Source organism: Akebia trifoliata, chromosome 6 (assembly GCF_017979445.1).
Source record: "Akebia trifoliata isolate Shusen 1 chromosome 6, ASM1797944v1, whole genome shotgun sequence".
NCBI classification, from domain to species: Eukaryota; Viridiplantae; Streptophyta; class Magnoliopsida; order Ranunculales; family Lardizabalaceae; genus Akebia; species Akebia trifoliata.
The window spans coordinates 5,393,225-5,409,624 of record NC_141380.1 but is presented as its reverse complement, the minus strand read 5'-3'; the positions used below and the strand labels follow the sequence as shown (position 1 = coordinate 5,409,624).

General features: G+C 31.8%; 1 protein-coding gene across 2 annotated transcripts; it reads left to right on the top strand.

The window, feature by feature from the left end:
- The first annotated feature begins 6,965 nt into the window (after positions 1–6,965).
- On the top strand, positions 6,966–16,007 carry IVD (isovaleryl-CoA-dehydrogenase). 2 transcript variants are annotated; one of them, XM_086445351.1, is made up of 15 exons: positions 6,966–7,126; positions 7,711–7,794; positions 7,875–7,932; positions 8,856–8,980; positions 9,072–9,116; positions 10,807–10,855; positions 10,983–11,092; positions 12,059–12,135; positions 13,972–14,022; positions 14,118–14,182; positions 14,317–14,471; positions 14,865–14,905; positions 14,989–15,043; positions 15,526–15,582; positions 15,718–16,007. In XM_086445351.1, exons 1-15 carry the CDS (start codon positions 7,019–7,021, stop codon positions 15,859–15,861), a joined length of 1,224 nt encoding a protein of 407 aa, XP_086301477.1. In that variant the 5' UTR covers positions 6,966–7,018; the 3' UTR covers positions 15,862–16,007. The 2 variants fall into 2 exon arrangements, with proteins under 2 accessions (XP_086301477.1, XP_086301478.1); XM_086445352.1 differs by lacking the exon at positions 6,966–7,126 and adding an exon at positions 7,332–7,387.
- Positions 16,008–16,400: the final 393 nt, after the last annotated feature.

Sequence of the window (16,400 nt, the reverse complement as noted above, 5' to 3'; positions counted from 1 at the left end):
ATTACATCGCATCAATTGGTTCAATTAAATCGGGAAAGTGACTTAAAAGACTTCTTTATTGAGAATATGGATCGAAAAGTTTCTTAACAAAGAATACGGATCATTTCAGACGTTATATAAAATATTAATCCAAAAAGGACTTTTTCAAGAAATTTTTTTAAAAAAATACTGAAACTACCCTTTTAACAACTTTAAAAATTCAAAGGAATCGTGGTTTGTTTTAGAGGTGACTCCGTAAATGTTTTGGATGTCATGGTGACTCAACCCCAAAGTTGCTAGAACCAACTTGTCAAATCAACTTAGCCGAGTCAGCTCAAAAATGTACCGAGTCAGTTCAAAATATTGATCGAGTATTCGGTTTTGTTAATATTTTTGTAGAAAATAAAATATTTTTATTTTTATTTATTAAATTTGATATGATTTCATTTGTGTCAAGTTTTTTAGTTGATTCAATTTTACGATCATTCAAGTTGAGTTTTAAAATTATGTTTTATATATTTAAAATTATTGTTAAATATTTTAGTAAATCTAATATATGATGATGAGGGCATATCATTAATTTTAAAATGCACAGGTACCTCAAATATTCACGAGGAGGTGTAACAATCACGTCTCTTCAAGTTTCTAAAGTTGTTGGAAGGGTAATTAAGGTATTTTCAATTCAAAAGTCCTCGTGAATACGAAATGGTTACTATCTTTACGTACGGGACTTTTTGATTCATATTTTCAAAAAATAGACCTTTGCTGTCATTTTCCCAATTAATATATCACACCAACTAAGAATATATGACATTCAATATCTCTGTCTCTTAGTTTTTTTTTTTTTTTTTGTTATTTTTCTAATATCGACCTATGATTGAGATTTTTCATAAGAAGAAAAAGCTCAAATTTCCTAAAAATTAGTACTAACCTTCTAGGGATTAGTATAAATTTTCTAGGGATTAGTACTAATTTCCTAGCGATGCATTTTTCTTGGAACCCCTTAATATCTTAACCGTCTATTTGATGGAGAGTCTCAATCGTGGGTTGTGACTAGTATTTCCTTAATATTTTCTTCAAGAATTATTTATATAAGAAGGAAAATTTGGATCATATATAGTCTTCAATAATGAGAGAGAATTCAAAATCCCAAATATAAAATATATATATATATATCATGTATTAACCGACTACCTAAAATTGATCCATCTCAATTAAATCAAATAACATTGTTTGAATGTCAAAAATTGCTTACCCCTCTATTATTTTCGAGTCATGCTAGGGTGACATTGGGATTTATTGAGGATTCTCACCTTTTTTTTTATGTGGGGTGCACACATAACCGTAGATGCATTTCCTCGAGATACAAGTAAAAAGAATTTACGATTATGTGTGCACCTCCATGCATGTTAGGAATGTGAGAATCGCAATAAATCCAATGTCACCCCAACATTAGTGATTGTTTTTTTTCTAAAAACCATCATAAGTCATTTTATGATTATTATTATTTTATAGTTAAAGGTACCTTTTCCAAGGAAAAATTCCTATATGATCTCCCTCTACCTCTCCCTTTTCTCTTTTCCTTTTGAAGTTAAATCTTTGGTCTTTTTGTTTAAAGAAAATTTTAGAATATTTCTTCTTCATCTTGTTCTTTCTCTTCTTTGTCTCTCAACTTTTCTTGTGTTGTGTTTTTCTTGCTGTTTTGGACTTTTGGCATGAAGAAGACATGGGCGGATAATAAAAAAAGGGTAAATTACACTTTGAAACCTTATGATTTGGTAAAATTCTATATTGACCCCTAAAGTTTTGACAACGGCACTTACCTAGCCTACGACAAACATGGATGATATTCAAATGTCATTTTACTATTTTACCCTCTTATTTTATGTTTCTTTCATTGGCATTGGTGGATTAGTAAAAAAGGTAAATCACACTTTAACCCCTTATGTTTTGGTAGAATTTTGTGTTGGCCCTTAAAGTTTGGACAATTGCACTTACCTCCCACATGACAAATGTTGACAATAGGGGTGCGACTTGGTTTGGTTCAAACCGAGAATCAAACCAAACCATAATCTTTCATGGATAAACTAATGACTTTATATGGATAGATTAGTGATTTATTGTATGAAATTTTATTTTTATTATATGATTGTGTTTTTCATTGAAAAATATTACAATTTATAGAATATTGGCAACCCATAGAATCGAATCGAACTAAATCGACTTTAGTTTGGTTTGGATTGGTTCGATTCTAGTTCTTATTTAGTGGAATTGACCTACGTCGTCGGTTCGCTATATTGCACTACCTAGCCGCATATACTTATTTTCGATATTCAAGGTGGAAGAGAATACTCAGCACCTTTCATTTCCTTAGCAAGAGAGACTCCATCAAAGAAACTTACGAAATCAACCGGAACTAAAAAGGCAAATTTCTTTATACCTCTCACAAGTTCCAATTTGACCTCAAACCAAACCAAGTTGCACCCTTAGTTGACAACGTTCAAATGTCATTTTACTGTTTTACCTTCTTATTGTGATGACCTGACTTATAACCTGTGAGTTAAAATGTAGATCCGAATATTGAAGATCAGAAAATTATAAATTATTTAAGATATAAAAAATATATGTTTGATTTTAGTAAAAGAGATTTCATAGTTAACACTTAAAAACCTTTTATAATAGTCAATATTAGAAGAAAGCATCAGTAATCTAAAATGTATGATTTCATACGATTATCAAGACACCTCAATATGATGTGTTCTCTAAATCGTTAGATTCTCAACTCAATCTATTTTTTATAAAAAATAAAAAATAGAATAGTTATACATTACAGTTGAAAATATAAGAGAAAAATTTAGAAAAAATTAACAAATGTGTGTTGTCCCGTTACTGACAAAACAGGCCCATTTTAAAGAAATGGTCGATGTAGATTGTATGCTCAGTATTTTTGCGAATGATTGGTGGGGTTGGAAAGTTAACACATAAACCTAAAAGTTTTGTGTTTTAACTATATTTAGAAAAAAAAAAAAAAAAAGAAGACTGAAACAGAACCTACTTACAAAGACAGTAAGAATTCATATTTGCATAGTTTATTAAAAAAAAAATACATATAAATCTTAATATTCATTCGTTTTCGATGATTTTTTCTATTTTTGAAAGATACTTTCGACCTCTATCAATGGTGGAATATTCAAAAATAGTAATTTATTTGGTAAAATATAAATAAAATCTAATTTACTCAACGTTCGGAATAAAAGAGAAACCAATTATTATTTTAATTCATTATTCAGAGAATTTCATAAAACAACCCAAACATTCCTTTGAGGTGATTTATTACATATCACATAGGATTAAAAAAAAAATAAATAAATAAAAATGAATAAATCCCCACAAGGTTTATTATTTCGCATAATTTATTTTGTAACAAATCAAACTTGAAATAGAAAAAATATAAAAATGCACTTTTTCTATAATTCGACTAAGACACCTCTTCGGGATGAACATCTAGAAAAAAAATTAAATAAACAATGTGAGAAAAATCTTCATAAGTATTACTATATTCACTCATGATTTATTCGAGATAATAATCATATCGAGTAAATGAAGAATATTGTAAATCTTCTATTGTCTAACTGATATAAAGATTTAAATGAATAAATAAATAAATAAAATTTGTTCATGCAAACGTCTTTTCCACGTTACACGGGCCATGCATGTACTAGGTTATACACCTCACATAACATGAGGGTTTCTACGAGAAGTTTGGGACATTTCACCCTAAGACGCTTTGGCACCTGTTTGTTTAATCAGGATTTTTACTAATCTGCTATGCTAATGTATATATATATATCATTTTTCAAATTTTATTATCATGATTTATTTATATTAATGAATCTTTTTCCTATAAATAATATATAAAAAGAAATACATAATTTTTCTTACATTAATAAAATATGCACACAAAACTTCAGAAAAATAAGATAACACTATTATAACGAAAAGATTAAGAAAAAATATCAATATGCACCTACCTAATATTATGGTATATAAATAAAGTATGTTTTAAATTGATTAAATGAAGAACTTTCATGTTTTGCCTGAAAGCAAACGACTTTAGTAGAGAAAAGTTTTAGGCACTTCTTCGATGGTGTTTTTCTAGTAAATAATGGTGTTTCTCTAAATATTTGGAAGTGGGATAAGGTGAACACGAAATTAAGTAGACCTCCAAGATTTTTAAAATCTCAAAAGTTATTTTATGATCCCCCAATAATAACCTAGGTTCCCAATAAACTGGTATGGCCTTGATTTTATAATTTGTACTTATTTAGGCTAATATAATCCCTACTTCACCTTCGTTATTGATTATTTATTTTTGAACAACATGAAAACATCTTAGGGCCTGTGTGGATTGATTTTTCTAAGTACTTTTGACTCTTACAGGGAGTTAAAAGCACGTTAAGGGTGTTTGGATAAATAGCTCTCGGAGAGAACTACTTTACTTTGGAGTCATTTTGATGTTTTTTCACAAAATACTGATAGTGCTACTTCTTTAAACTACTCTTGCGCGAAGCCACAAAACACTATCAAAATAATGGGATTGAGATAAGTATGCCTCTCATAAATTTTGAAAATTAAAAGCATATCCTTAAAAAGGCAATTGGAATAATATCATATTACTATCCATTGATGTGGTAGCTGCCTTTCAGTGTAGCATTTGGGACAAGTATGTCTCTTATAAATTTTAAAAATTACAGGCATACCCTCGAAAATGTAATTACAATAATATTATATTATTATCCGTTGATGTGGTGGTAGCCTTTTGGTGTACCATTTGTGACAAGTATGCCCTTCACAAATTTTAAAAATTATAAATATACCATAAAAAATGCAATTTAATAATATTATATTACTATTCATTGATGTGGTAGTAGCCTTTTAATGTAGCATTTGGATTTCTAGCTCTCCCAAGTGTTCACTCAATTATTTATCCATGAGGATTCCAACCATGGTTGAACGTTTCTTCTTGCAAGATTGATGTGAACAATTACATACAACTTTACTATCCATTGATGTGGTGAAAACTTCTTCATATTTTTAGTGGTTGCATATATTTACTGACAATATCTTCCATTTGTTTATAATTGTTGAGTGTTTATAGATAAAAATAGTAACTACTTTTATTTCTTTTGGAGCATAATTTGTTGAGTTATATATTAAAAATAATAATTGATATTTATAAGGGCATTCTGGTCATTTTAATAGAATTCATAATATTTTTCAAATACAAAACTCTATTAAAAGTACTTCTAACAATACTTCTCAGAACCTGCATCCAAACATACAACAGTTATCCACCTACTCCAAACAGTACTTCAAAAAGTACTTTAGGAGTATTTATGTTCTAAGTACTAATGGCTCCTGTATCCACACATGCTCTTAGAGTTTGATATAATTAACTAATAAAATTAAAACACATGTTATTTTTAGATTCAAAGAAATAGGATTCTATGGAATAGGAAAGTGACATGTGGCATGAGAGAATTTTATGAATTCAAATTTTTTAAATTTATGGGATAAGCATTAATTAACCATTCCATTTATTCTCTAAAATCTAGAGACAATTTAAAAAAAAAAAAAAAAACATTTTGAGCCACCTTTTGACTTTTGAAAATTCAGAAAAATTCATTATCATTGGACCTCGCATAAATAGACCAAAATACCTATTTTTAAAAAAATTATCAACTTTTAACCAATAAGATCATCAATATTATTAAATTATTTGTAACACTTTATTATATAATATATCATGATAAAATATAAGATTATCACCAAATAAATCACATAGAAAACAAAGAAGAGATAAAAATATGTGAAAGGGCAAAATAATCAAAAAAAATTTTGTCTCCTAAATTTTAGGAAATTTGATATATTCTGTAAAATTATATTCTATGCAACTTTTATATTTTGAGCATAGTGATATTTTGACATTTAGGTTCCCAAAAGTACAAATTATTCAAATGAAAATGACGATTACATCCTTAATATAAAGAAATTATTATTTTTCAATTAAGTTATGATTTTCCGAATTTTTATCAAACTCAAGTAAAAAAGATAAATATTTTTCTAATAATGGTATTTTCAAAGTAACTAATCTACCATGAGGTGAAATTATCATTTTACCCTAAAGAGAAAAAAATATTATAAGTGTACAAAATGATAGAAATAAAGTTTATATATATATAAATTATATTTAAGTAAATATTCTATATGCAAATGTTATTATATTTATACATTTAATTATTTTTTAGGATATTACATTTATTTTATTATTTTTTCATTAGCACTGACATCCTCTTTGGGGTCAAGGGGTAAAAGAAAAAAAAGCCAATAAAATTAGAAGGTAATTTTTGAAAAGGAGGGTAGAAAATAAAACATAATAAATTTAAAACAATATTAAAAAAAAAAAGGAGATAATAAATTTAAAAATTATTCTCGAAATTTATAGCGAAATCCCAACCCATCCTTATATGGGAATAAAGGAGCCAGGTCCATCGATATATTTTATTATAGAGATATGATTAAATGTAAATAATTATAATTAATCTTTTTTAAATAAAAGAGGATTATAAGATTATTATTCATACCATCATAATTTTATTTAGATACTAATTATTTAAATTATTAAAAGTTAATTAATCGAATAAAAAATTATAAAAACTCAATATACTCCATTAAGATTTTCAAAATATCATTCGAGTCGTGTTGGTGGTTGTTAGAGGAGATCTTTTAGTGTAACCCTAATGATTGGTGCGTGATAATAGAAATATGGTGTGGTATAATAGTAGTTTCTTTCTATAATTGTTAACGGACGCGGCTTTGGCCCGTCCGTGTACTTTAAAGTTTAAATATCCAAAAGTAGATTAGATTGAACTTTCGTAGTTAAAGAGGAATCTGTCGTTATCTCGTCGCCTCTCTTATTTATATTTCACAAAAAGTTTCAGTTTTTTTGCTCATATTTTTCTACAATAAGAATTCAAAGATGCTCAGATTTTCTGCTGTGAGGTCTCTATCTGCTCTTCTCATCCGAAAGCAGAGACAACAAGCTTGTTTTTCAACTTCTCTACTATTTGATGATACCCAGATCCAGGTATATTTTTTCAACTTATTTGATTCTGCTTCAGTTCTAGTGTTGTTGATGTTTGAGAGGATTTAGTCCATTAATTCGAGTTGGGTAACTCAGAGATTATTATTATTATTATTTTCTTCTGTGGAGATTTTCTTTGTTGCAATATTTGGTAATTAAAGATGGGTTGGCTCCCAAGTAATTTTTGAGAGGCTTTAGTTAACTGCCCTTATGAGATGGATTGATGTGTCAAGTTTCAACCTTTCAGAAGGGATGGGTTCTTAGGTCTGTCGTCGAGTCTCCATCGTTGTTTTTTGGGAACTTAATAGGGTGTGTCGATTGTTGTACTATGGGATTCCTTATGTGTTTCAAGTATTTGTTCCTTTTCGTTAAACTTGTTTATCTTGGGTGGAAGCCCACTACGAAATGGAATAATTTCTGCAAACCATTCTATTCAATCCCAGAGAGGATTTATCCGCTTAGTTATCGTTTGTCCATGATTTGATTTAATATTCTTGGAGTCAATTGTCGATTTCTAGGTTGAATTGTATGAGGCCTCTTTGAGTCTATGATTACTGTCTGATAGTTTTGTTTTCTGATGTTTACAGTTTAAAGAAAGTGTTGCACAATTTGCACAAGAAAATATTGCTCCTCATGCATCAAAAATTGACAGGACAAACTATTTTCCGGAGGTTTGTATCAAACACTAGCTCTTCAAGTTTTCCTAAATATTTGCTTATTGAATCTGGGTGATTTGATTTTTTTTTTCCAGGAGATTAACTTGTGGAAGCTCATGGGGGATTTCAATCTCCATGGCATTACTGCACCAGGTATAGTTGTATACCGGAGAACAGAATAAAAAAATTAAACCACTATAGTTATATTTTTTGAAATGTTGTTTATCAAAGAAATACACATCAGTAAGATTGGATAGATCAGTAGTCATATTTATCAAGACTGCAATGCAAAACTTCTAGTTTAGGGGATGGGGGTCTCTTTTATTGAACAGTATTGGTACCCCATTTGAACTCAAGGCATATTCTTTGTATATCCTAACAAGGATAAATTTGTAATTTTTTCTACTTTCATTTAGACTGTTTAGCCGAGGTTATAGTCCCAATTATATTTATTGAAGAAAACAGTTGTCTAATTTCCATTGTTGAGTTCCCAACTCAAGCTGTTTGGTTTTAAGTAGTTCTTGAATCTAAGACATTCCATAAGTTCGTCTAAGACTGATCTTTTACTCGAACTCATTGCGTATCCATGCTTTTTTTTTCCTTTCTCTTTTTCAATTTGAAGTATTTTTGCTGATAACCATCCTTTGTTTATTTAGAAACTTAGATACCCTTATTAGGGAACAATGAGATAGATTGAATGACTTCTAATTTTTTGAATTACATCACATATTGTGTTTGTGCATGCCTCCAATTCTTGCGAACCCACCCACTCATCTTAATAATTGATCAAGTTTGAATCTTAACTCAGTGAATTTAATGGATAAAAGATGGAAGACTTCCTAGGTCTTTGCAATTTTATGCAAAAGGCCACTTCAATTATGTAGAAAAAAAATAAAATTATAGACCATGTAGGTACACTCTTCCGTGAATCATAATCTACTTATGTTCAGATTGCCTTTACCCTCTCCTCTCCTCTTAATTTTCTTCAAGTGATTCATATTTAAAAGTTTGGGCATTTTGAAAATGTCTATTAGTTGGTTTAGGTTCCATAAACTTAACTTATGGTTTGCTTGTAGAGGAGTATGGAGGACTTGGTCTTGGTTATTTGTACCACTGCATAGCAATGGAAGAAATCAGTCGTGCATCTGGATCAGTTGGTCTTTCTTATGGCGCCCATTCAAACCTATGCATTAATCAGTTGGTAACTGAGAGAACTTCAGTTTTAAACATAATGATATTTGCCTGAGTTCTTTATATCTTTCCAATAACATAAAGTTTCAATTGTGTTGTAGGTGCGGCATGGGAGCCCTTCTCAGAAACACAAATATTTACCTAAGGTTTTGTGTTTACATGTTTCCATGTTCACCTTTTTATAATGCTTTCCATATTTAGCTGAATAGTTGAAGATATGCCTAATGAAATGAGTAGGGTTGTGCCAGATCTATTTGCATGAGTTTGAACTCGTGCTGATACAGATGAGACAGTACTTAAGATTGATAGGCAAGGAAACCCCAAAATGAATACCTGAAAGCGACCATTTTCTTTATCTAGGTAGCTAACACGAAGACACTCTTCTGCAATGTTGTGTAACCGACATCACCTCAATTTTGGGATTAGTCTTCTCTTGAAGCAAGATCTTTTAAGGAATATAGAGGAGCTTTTTTGAGGACTTTATGTTTAATTGGGATTCTCTATGTGATGTATGAGAGTATTGTAGTTGTTTGCCTTTTTTTTTCGTAGTCTATGTCTGTTGCCCCCTCTTTTGTACAGTTGGGTGGCTGCCTTGGCCTCCTTGTCTTTTTCAATAAAAATTTACTTATCAAAAAAAATGTTTTGTAACCAATATGCCTCAGTTAAATCAGAAGGCAATTTTACAAGACAATAATCCAACGAGTCAGCCATGATTTATGAAGCTGAATTTGCTTAACTAGAAAATATATTCATAGAATGAGTGTAGCAAAGATGAGGATGTTAAGATGTATTAGTGGAAAGGCTAAGAAAGAAAGAAAAAAGCACTAGGAGAATCCAAAAATTACCCCATTAGGACATAGAATAAAGTCTATTAAGGCAATTTAGGCACGTACAACAAGGACAAATGACAACACTAGTGAGAGAGTGTTTTGATGCAAGTCAGCAAAAAAATGGATTTTTTTAAATAAAATATATTATCTATTATAAAAATGTAAATTTCATATATTAAACATAATATTGTTCAACTTCAAACTTCGTGATTAATCCATGAAGTTAGTATTTTTTAAAAACAAGTGTGATTTTTTGAAACCTTATCTAATTAATTGGGAGTAAGTAGCCAATTGAAAAAGTTGCAAATCAATCGTGAATTTTTTAAAAATTTGGTCATTATTGTCACTGTGGTAACAACTGTTGGTTGATTAAATCCCACTTGTGTGTGCAAGATGTCTACTTTTCTGTTAACGAACTAACACTTATTGGATACTATTTTTATTGATGGTATTTGTGTGTCATCGGTCCTGCCATTTATGCAGGAAAGGTATCAATTTTCTGATTAAGAAAATGAAAATATTGCTTAGAACCATTTGACATTTCTCAGAGCATTTAGAATCTAGGTATCACTTTTTTTTATAAGTGTAAAAGTTCATTGATAAAGAAGTGAACAAGAGGCTGAGGTGGCCCCCAATACCATAAAAGGAAAGAAACTAAAAAGGAAGAAATACACAAAGGCCAACGGCCACAAGCAACCCCGCCCAAAACCAATTACACATCGCATAAATAGTCCCACACAAAATCCTCAAAATAGACTCCTTCAAAATCTTTACATAATTTGCTCCAGTAGTAGAGAAGACCAAAAATCTCTAAAATCACATCTTGAGGAGAATTTTTCTTTCCCTGGAACACACTTTTGTTTTTCTCTTTCCAAAGCCCCCAACACATGGCAAATGGAAGAATAACCCAAAAATCACATCTGGGTATCAATTTATTATGTTATTATTTGTCATTGGTTTCAATACTTTTGTCCGTACTAAGTATATATACTATTTCCACGTGAAGTTAATCAGCGGGGAGCATGTAGGAGCTCTGGCAATGAGTGAACCCAATGGTAACTTCAATGAATTAATGCTTGTCTTTTGTTTCCCATTCTAGATTACAATTGAAGCTCAGTTTTTTCTCTTACAAATTCAATCATGTTTAATGTGGGATTTCTAATTCATTTGTGTTATGACCAGCTGGTTCTGATGTTGTTAGCATGAAATGCAAAGCTGATCGTGTCGATGGTGGTTATATTATAAATGGGAACAAAATGTGGTGTACTAATGGTCCAGTTGCTCAAACATTGGTATTTCCATGAGAATCCTTTTTATCTTTTGTTATGCACGAGAATGGCTTTTAAGTTCCTTTAGCTTGTTTTATTACAATCTACACAACTTTCTTGGAAATTAAATTAATTAATTTATTATTTGCTCTGTTTTGGTTTCCAAAATTTCTTATAACAATAATAATCACGAAATACTATTCTTTCCTAGTGAGTGAAAATGTAAAATATTACAAAGAAGAGATCAACAGCGCAGGGATGCATCAAGGTCGTCAAAATTTAGGATTTGTTGCCCCTGCAATCTTGTTCTGCCGAACCCAAATTTTCGGGATAAGGCTTCGACATCTTGGACCTGATTTTACACCGTCTACAAAAATGTGAGGTGTCTGAAATAGGAAAAATGGATGTACTCCATCTTTTGGGATTTCAGGGACCATCACTGAGGGGAAAACTCCCTTTTCTTTTCTCATCCTTATTTGAACATATTTTTTTTTTCTCTATAATAACAAATTTTATCTAGACAAGTGTCGTACGTTCCAAATAATAGACTTCCAATTCATAGAGAATCGAAATGATTAACTCCCAGTTTGAATGGTTCGCCAGTTTACTTGTTTGATTTGAAGGGGGTCTAATGATAAGAACAGCTTTTTGATAAAAGCGGTTTTGGGGCATGTTCACTGACTGAATTGTCCCACCCCATATGGTTTTTAAATCCCTGATATGTTCTCAATTTTTTTATTCTTTTTAATCATTGAAATGAGATTAAAATTTTTCACTATCTAGCTACTTCCAGCATTACTTATGTAGCAATAGGAGTAAAAAAAAATGCTTTATCTGTAAAATATTTGTTGCCCGCGAAAGAATTACAAGGAAGAAAAATCACCCAGAATTATTTTGTTTCTCACATAAGCAGTGATTGATGATTCATCTTATGATAATGTTATTTCCACTTCATTACTTTTGTTGTTACTGATTGGTGACTTGGTTCAGGTTGTTTATGCAAAAACCGACATTAAAGCAGGATCCAAAGGAATCACAGCATTCATTATTGAAAAAGGGATGCCAGGGTATTTATTTACACAATTTTTTTAAGCTATTGCTGATGCTAGGTTGTTTATGCAAAAACTAACATTACAGCGGGATCTGAAGGAATCACAATAATTGTTTGTTGAAGAAGATCTAAGAAACAGGTGAATGGCATGGTGGTTATTATAAACATAGTCACCAAAGTCTCCGACATATTGAAAAAATTGCAATTAAATCATGACTTTTTTCCTCACTGATTTAATCACAACTTTTTTTTAATAAGACGTGACTTTTACAAACCTCACGATTAATGCGTAAAATAGTGAGGATGACATTGATTTGATGTTTTTGATCTGTTAATGAATCTTAATTTGGACTCATGATTGTGATCTTTTTATATTTTGAATAGTATAAACCTTGAATATGTTGTGGATATGTGGTTACTTGTTTTGGTTGCATAAATGATACCAATATGGGAATTGTTGATTTATCATTCTAGTTCAATATGGAACTTGATGATATGATATGAGAATACCTGACTTTTTTCTGATATTTCCAGATTTTACCGAATTTTCCCCTTGCCTACTTACTCCCGAACCCTGACTTGGTGACTATGATTATAAAGAAATGTAAATTGCTATTGAGTACATGTATGCTAATGTATAAGAGAACCTTCTAAACTCAATCAAGTGTGGAGTGTTGTTCCCATGTCTTAGGTTCAAACTCCCTTGAACCTACCTTCCTTGCCAAACACTAACCCTTTATCTATCCTAAAAAAGGTTCAATTGAAAAGGGAAAAAAAAATCTTTTAAATTTTGAAGTACCAACTTAGCTAAGTGGTAAGACGTGGGAAGACGCGTTCCACGTCCTAGGTTCAAACCCCCTTGAACCCAACTTCATTTGCTAACTAACCACTAACCCTACCTATAAAAAAAAAGTAGATGCGGATGTTATTCAATCAGCCAAGAGCCCATCCATTTAGTGGATGTCACCCTTCATATTATCCATGGTCGTAGATACATGTATATCAATGATCCTAATCAGTTGAACAGTCAAATTCAACATCTGAGTGGGTGCATTCTATCCTCTATATTTTTTTTTTTTGCTTATCGTGGGGGTGAGACTAATCCCATGGTCACACGCACCGCCCCCTCGAAAGGTCCTTCTTGCAACTGGTTTAGTCTAGGGTCAACCAGACCCTGGAGGGTAGCCCCAAGGAATTCTTTGCTTCATGGGGTTTAGAACACTTGACCTACCCTTCCTAAGGAGCTTATCTAGGTTTGGCTTGCCACTAGGCCAACCCCTTGGGGTTCTATTTTCAATATACTGCTTTACAAAGTTGTTATACACAATATGAGTAACTTAGTTTTTAAGGAAAAAAAAAAAGAACATTAATAATTGTATTATTGTCTTCCCACTTATATAAATTAAGTTATGGTACACGAAAATATTTTGTTTTACTTCTCATATAGTCCTTTCCTTTTTTGTTTCAGAGAAGTTTTTTATTTATATAATATATAACAAAAATATTTTCTTATATTACTTACAAAAAAAAAACAATTATAATACATGTCCAGGGAGTATGGACATGTCTGCTTTATGAAGATGCCATCTTGTACTCCAACATACATGTCCATTTTATTGTTGCATAGGTCAAATTCTATTGACTGGCTAAGAAAGAAGCAGGGTCCGACATGCATGCATAATGGAAGGAATCCTTAATAAGGAAAATGGAAAGTTAGATCACAGCAAAATTAGAAGTAATACCACAAAAATTCCCAACATATTTCATTAATAAACATGGATAGAAGTTTGTAAAATTGCCTGCAGAAACATTGCAAATCTTTGGGTTTTTTACTGTTAACTTTTTTATGCAGCTTCAGTACTGCTCAGAAACTTGACAAACTTGGCATGCGAGGAAGTGATACGTATGCTCTTTGTGCTCATTTGTTACGATCTTTCCTCTATTTTTTCTTTTACGTCCGACAATGTTCTAATGCTCTACTCATCAACAATGATACAGATGTGAGCTTGTTTTCGAGAATTGCTTTGTTCCTGAAGAAAATATTCTTGGTCAAGAAGGAAAAGGTATAAGCATCACGAAGAACCCAAATCCATAATTAATGAAGTAATACCTACTTATTGGGATGAGAGACTATCGAATAAAAATGTTAAAGATCTTCTCTATAATTTATTACTTCTCTGATTGTTCTTTGTTTCAGGAGTTTATGTCTTGATGTCAGGGCTAGATCTAGAGAGGCTTGTTTTGGCGGCTGGTCCAATTGGACTAATGCAGTCATGCCTTGATGTTGTTCTTCCTTATGTCCGCCAGCGAGAACAGTTTGGTCAACCAATCGGGGAATATCAATTAGTACAGGTTCATAACTGGCATATAAGCAACTAATATATATATAGCGTTTGACTGCCAACGCTTAGGGAGCCAACGTTTTGTCCTACAATTAAAAGTTTCGGAATGGGCTAATTTTTTTTAGGATAATCTCTATGGTGAGGAGATCATCATCACAAAAATCAGCCCATTCTGAAACTTCTAACCTCATCAAAAGTGTTTACAAGTTGAAGAATTGTGGACCGTCGATTTTTACTGTTAATTTGTAAACCACTTTTGATGGGTTTATAAGTTTCAGACTAGGTTGATTTTTGTGAGGATGATCTCTAAAGCGTGGCTGCGGAATGGGACCTATATATATATATATATATTTGAAGTAGTCTGCCTTTGCACTTAACGATGTTTCTTGGCTTACAAATACAGGGGAAAATGGCTGACATGTATACTTCATTACAATCTTCAAGGTTAAAACTTCTTGTCTAAAAATGTTTGGTTCCGTTTGCCTTCAAATTCATTTGAGATAATCTAACTGTTATCGTGTCTACAGATCGTTCGTTTATTCTGTTGCACGGGATTGTGATAGTGGAAAAGTTGACCGTAAGGTACTCCGATATCCTGGTTCCCATATTTATTGTGTTACATGTTATATACTATTTTAAGGATTGTTTTCTAAATTTTCAAAGTCCATGGATTAGTGAGCTCTTGCGACAGATTTTAGCGCCAGATTAAAAATCTGCCACTATTGCCCCCACATTTTTTTTTCTTCCTCTCTTACTTGTCCCCACAACAATTTTTTTTCTTTCTACTCTTGCTTGCCCCCACATGACCAAAATCCTGGCTCCGCCCCTGCACATGGTCACATGTAAGGCACCCCACTATTTCTGGCACCCACATCGAGTATTTTATATCCTGTATTCTATCTGATCCTATTTATCTGGTTTATCATTTTTTCTGGATGGACTAAAGAAAATGGCGATCGGTTTCTACACATTGTATATTTCTTTTATGGTTATTTTGTCTTTTATGTACATTTTCTCCGGACACTTGAATGTTTAGTAACTTGTATGAATTTACTGCTTTTCAGGATTGTGCGGGAGTTATACTTTTTGCTGCCGAAAGAGCCACCCAAGTTGCTCTACAGGTAAAGTAACTTTACTCGCCGAACTCCTTACAATTTGACTTACGACATAAGATTATAACCTGTTAGAAAATAGAAAAATTATGATTTTCATTTTAAATTTAGGATTTCTTAATATGTTCATGTTGGATGAAACAGGCCATACAGTGTCTAGGTGGGAATGGGTATGTGAACGAGTACTCAACAGGCCGACTTCTTCGAGATGCAAAGCTATTCGAGATTGGAGCAGGTACAAGTGAGATCAGAAGATTGATAATCGGTCGTGAGCTCTTCAAGGAATGATGAGCTTGAGAATTAGAATTGTCATAGTTTCTTTCAAATCAGCGCCTTATCCCGATTCTGTGAGGTTGAGTTGACTCTGTTACTCACAAGTGAACTCAACGAGTCAAGAAATAATAGTAATAATTTATTTCATTGATCATAATAAATATGGCAAAAAAAAAAAAAAAAAAAAATCATCTAAGGGTTAGGCGTGAATGTGAATTTGCTATTTTGATAAACACATCATCTTTGGTGTTCTCCTGAAAAGTGTCTTCTTGCACACATAATTGGGTCCACTAATCAAACATTTCTTGATAGATCTTCACATCATCACCAGGGTTGACTCAAAATTCAGATAGAAAGTTGGCCGCACAAATTTCATCTTATCTTATATTTGAGAGCTCTCCCCACACGTAATGGTATGTGAGGAAAAGAAATACGAGACACCCACCTTTCCTACTGAAAAGCCTCACCATACAATCATTCCTTGGCATGGTTTCAACACTTGGTTTGGCGTCTTGTCTCGTCCTTTGTGGAGACATAGTTGTCTTGGGCGAATC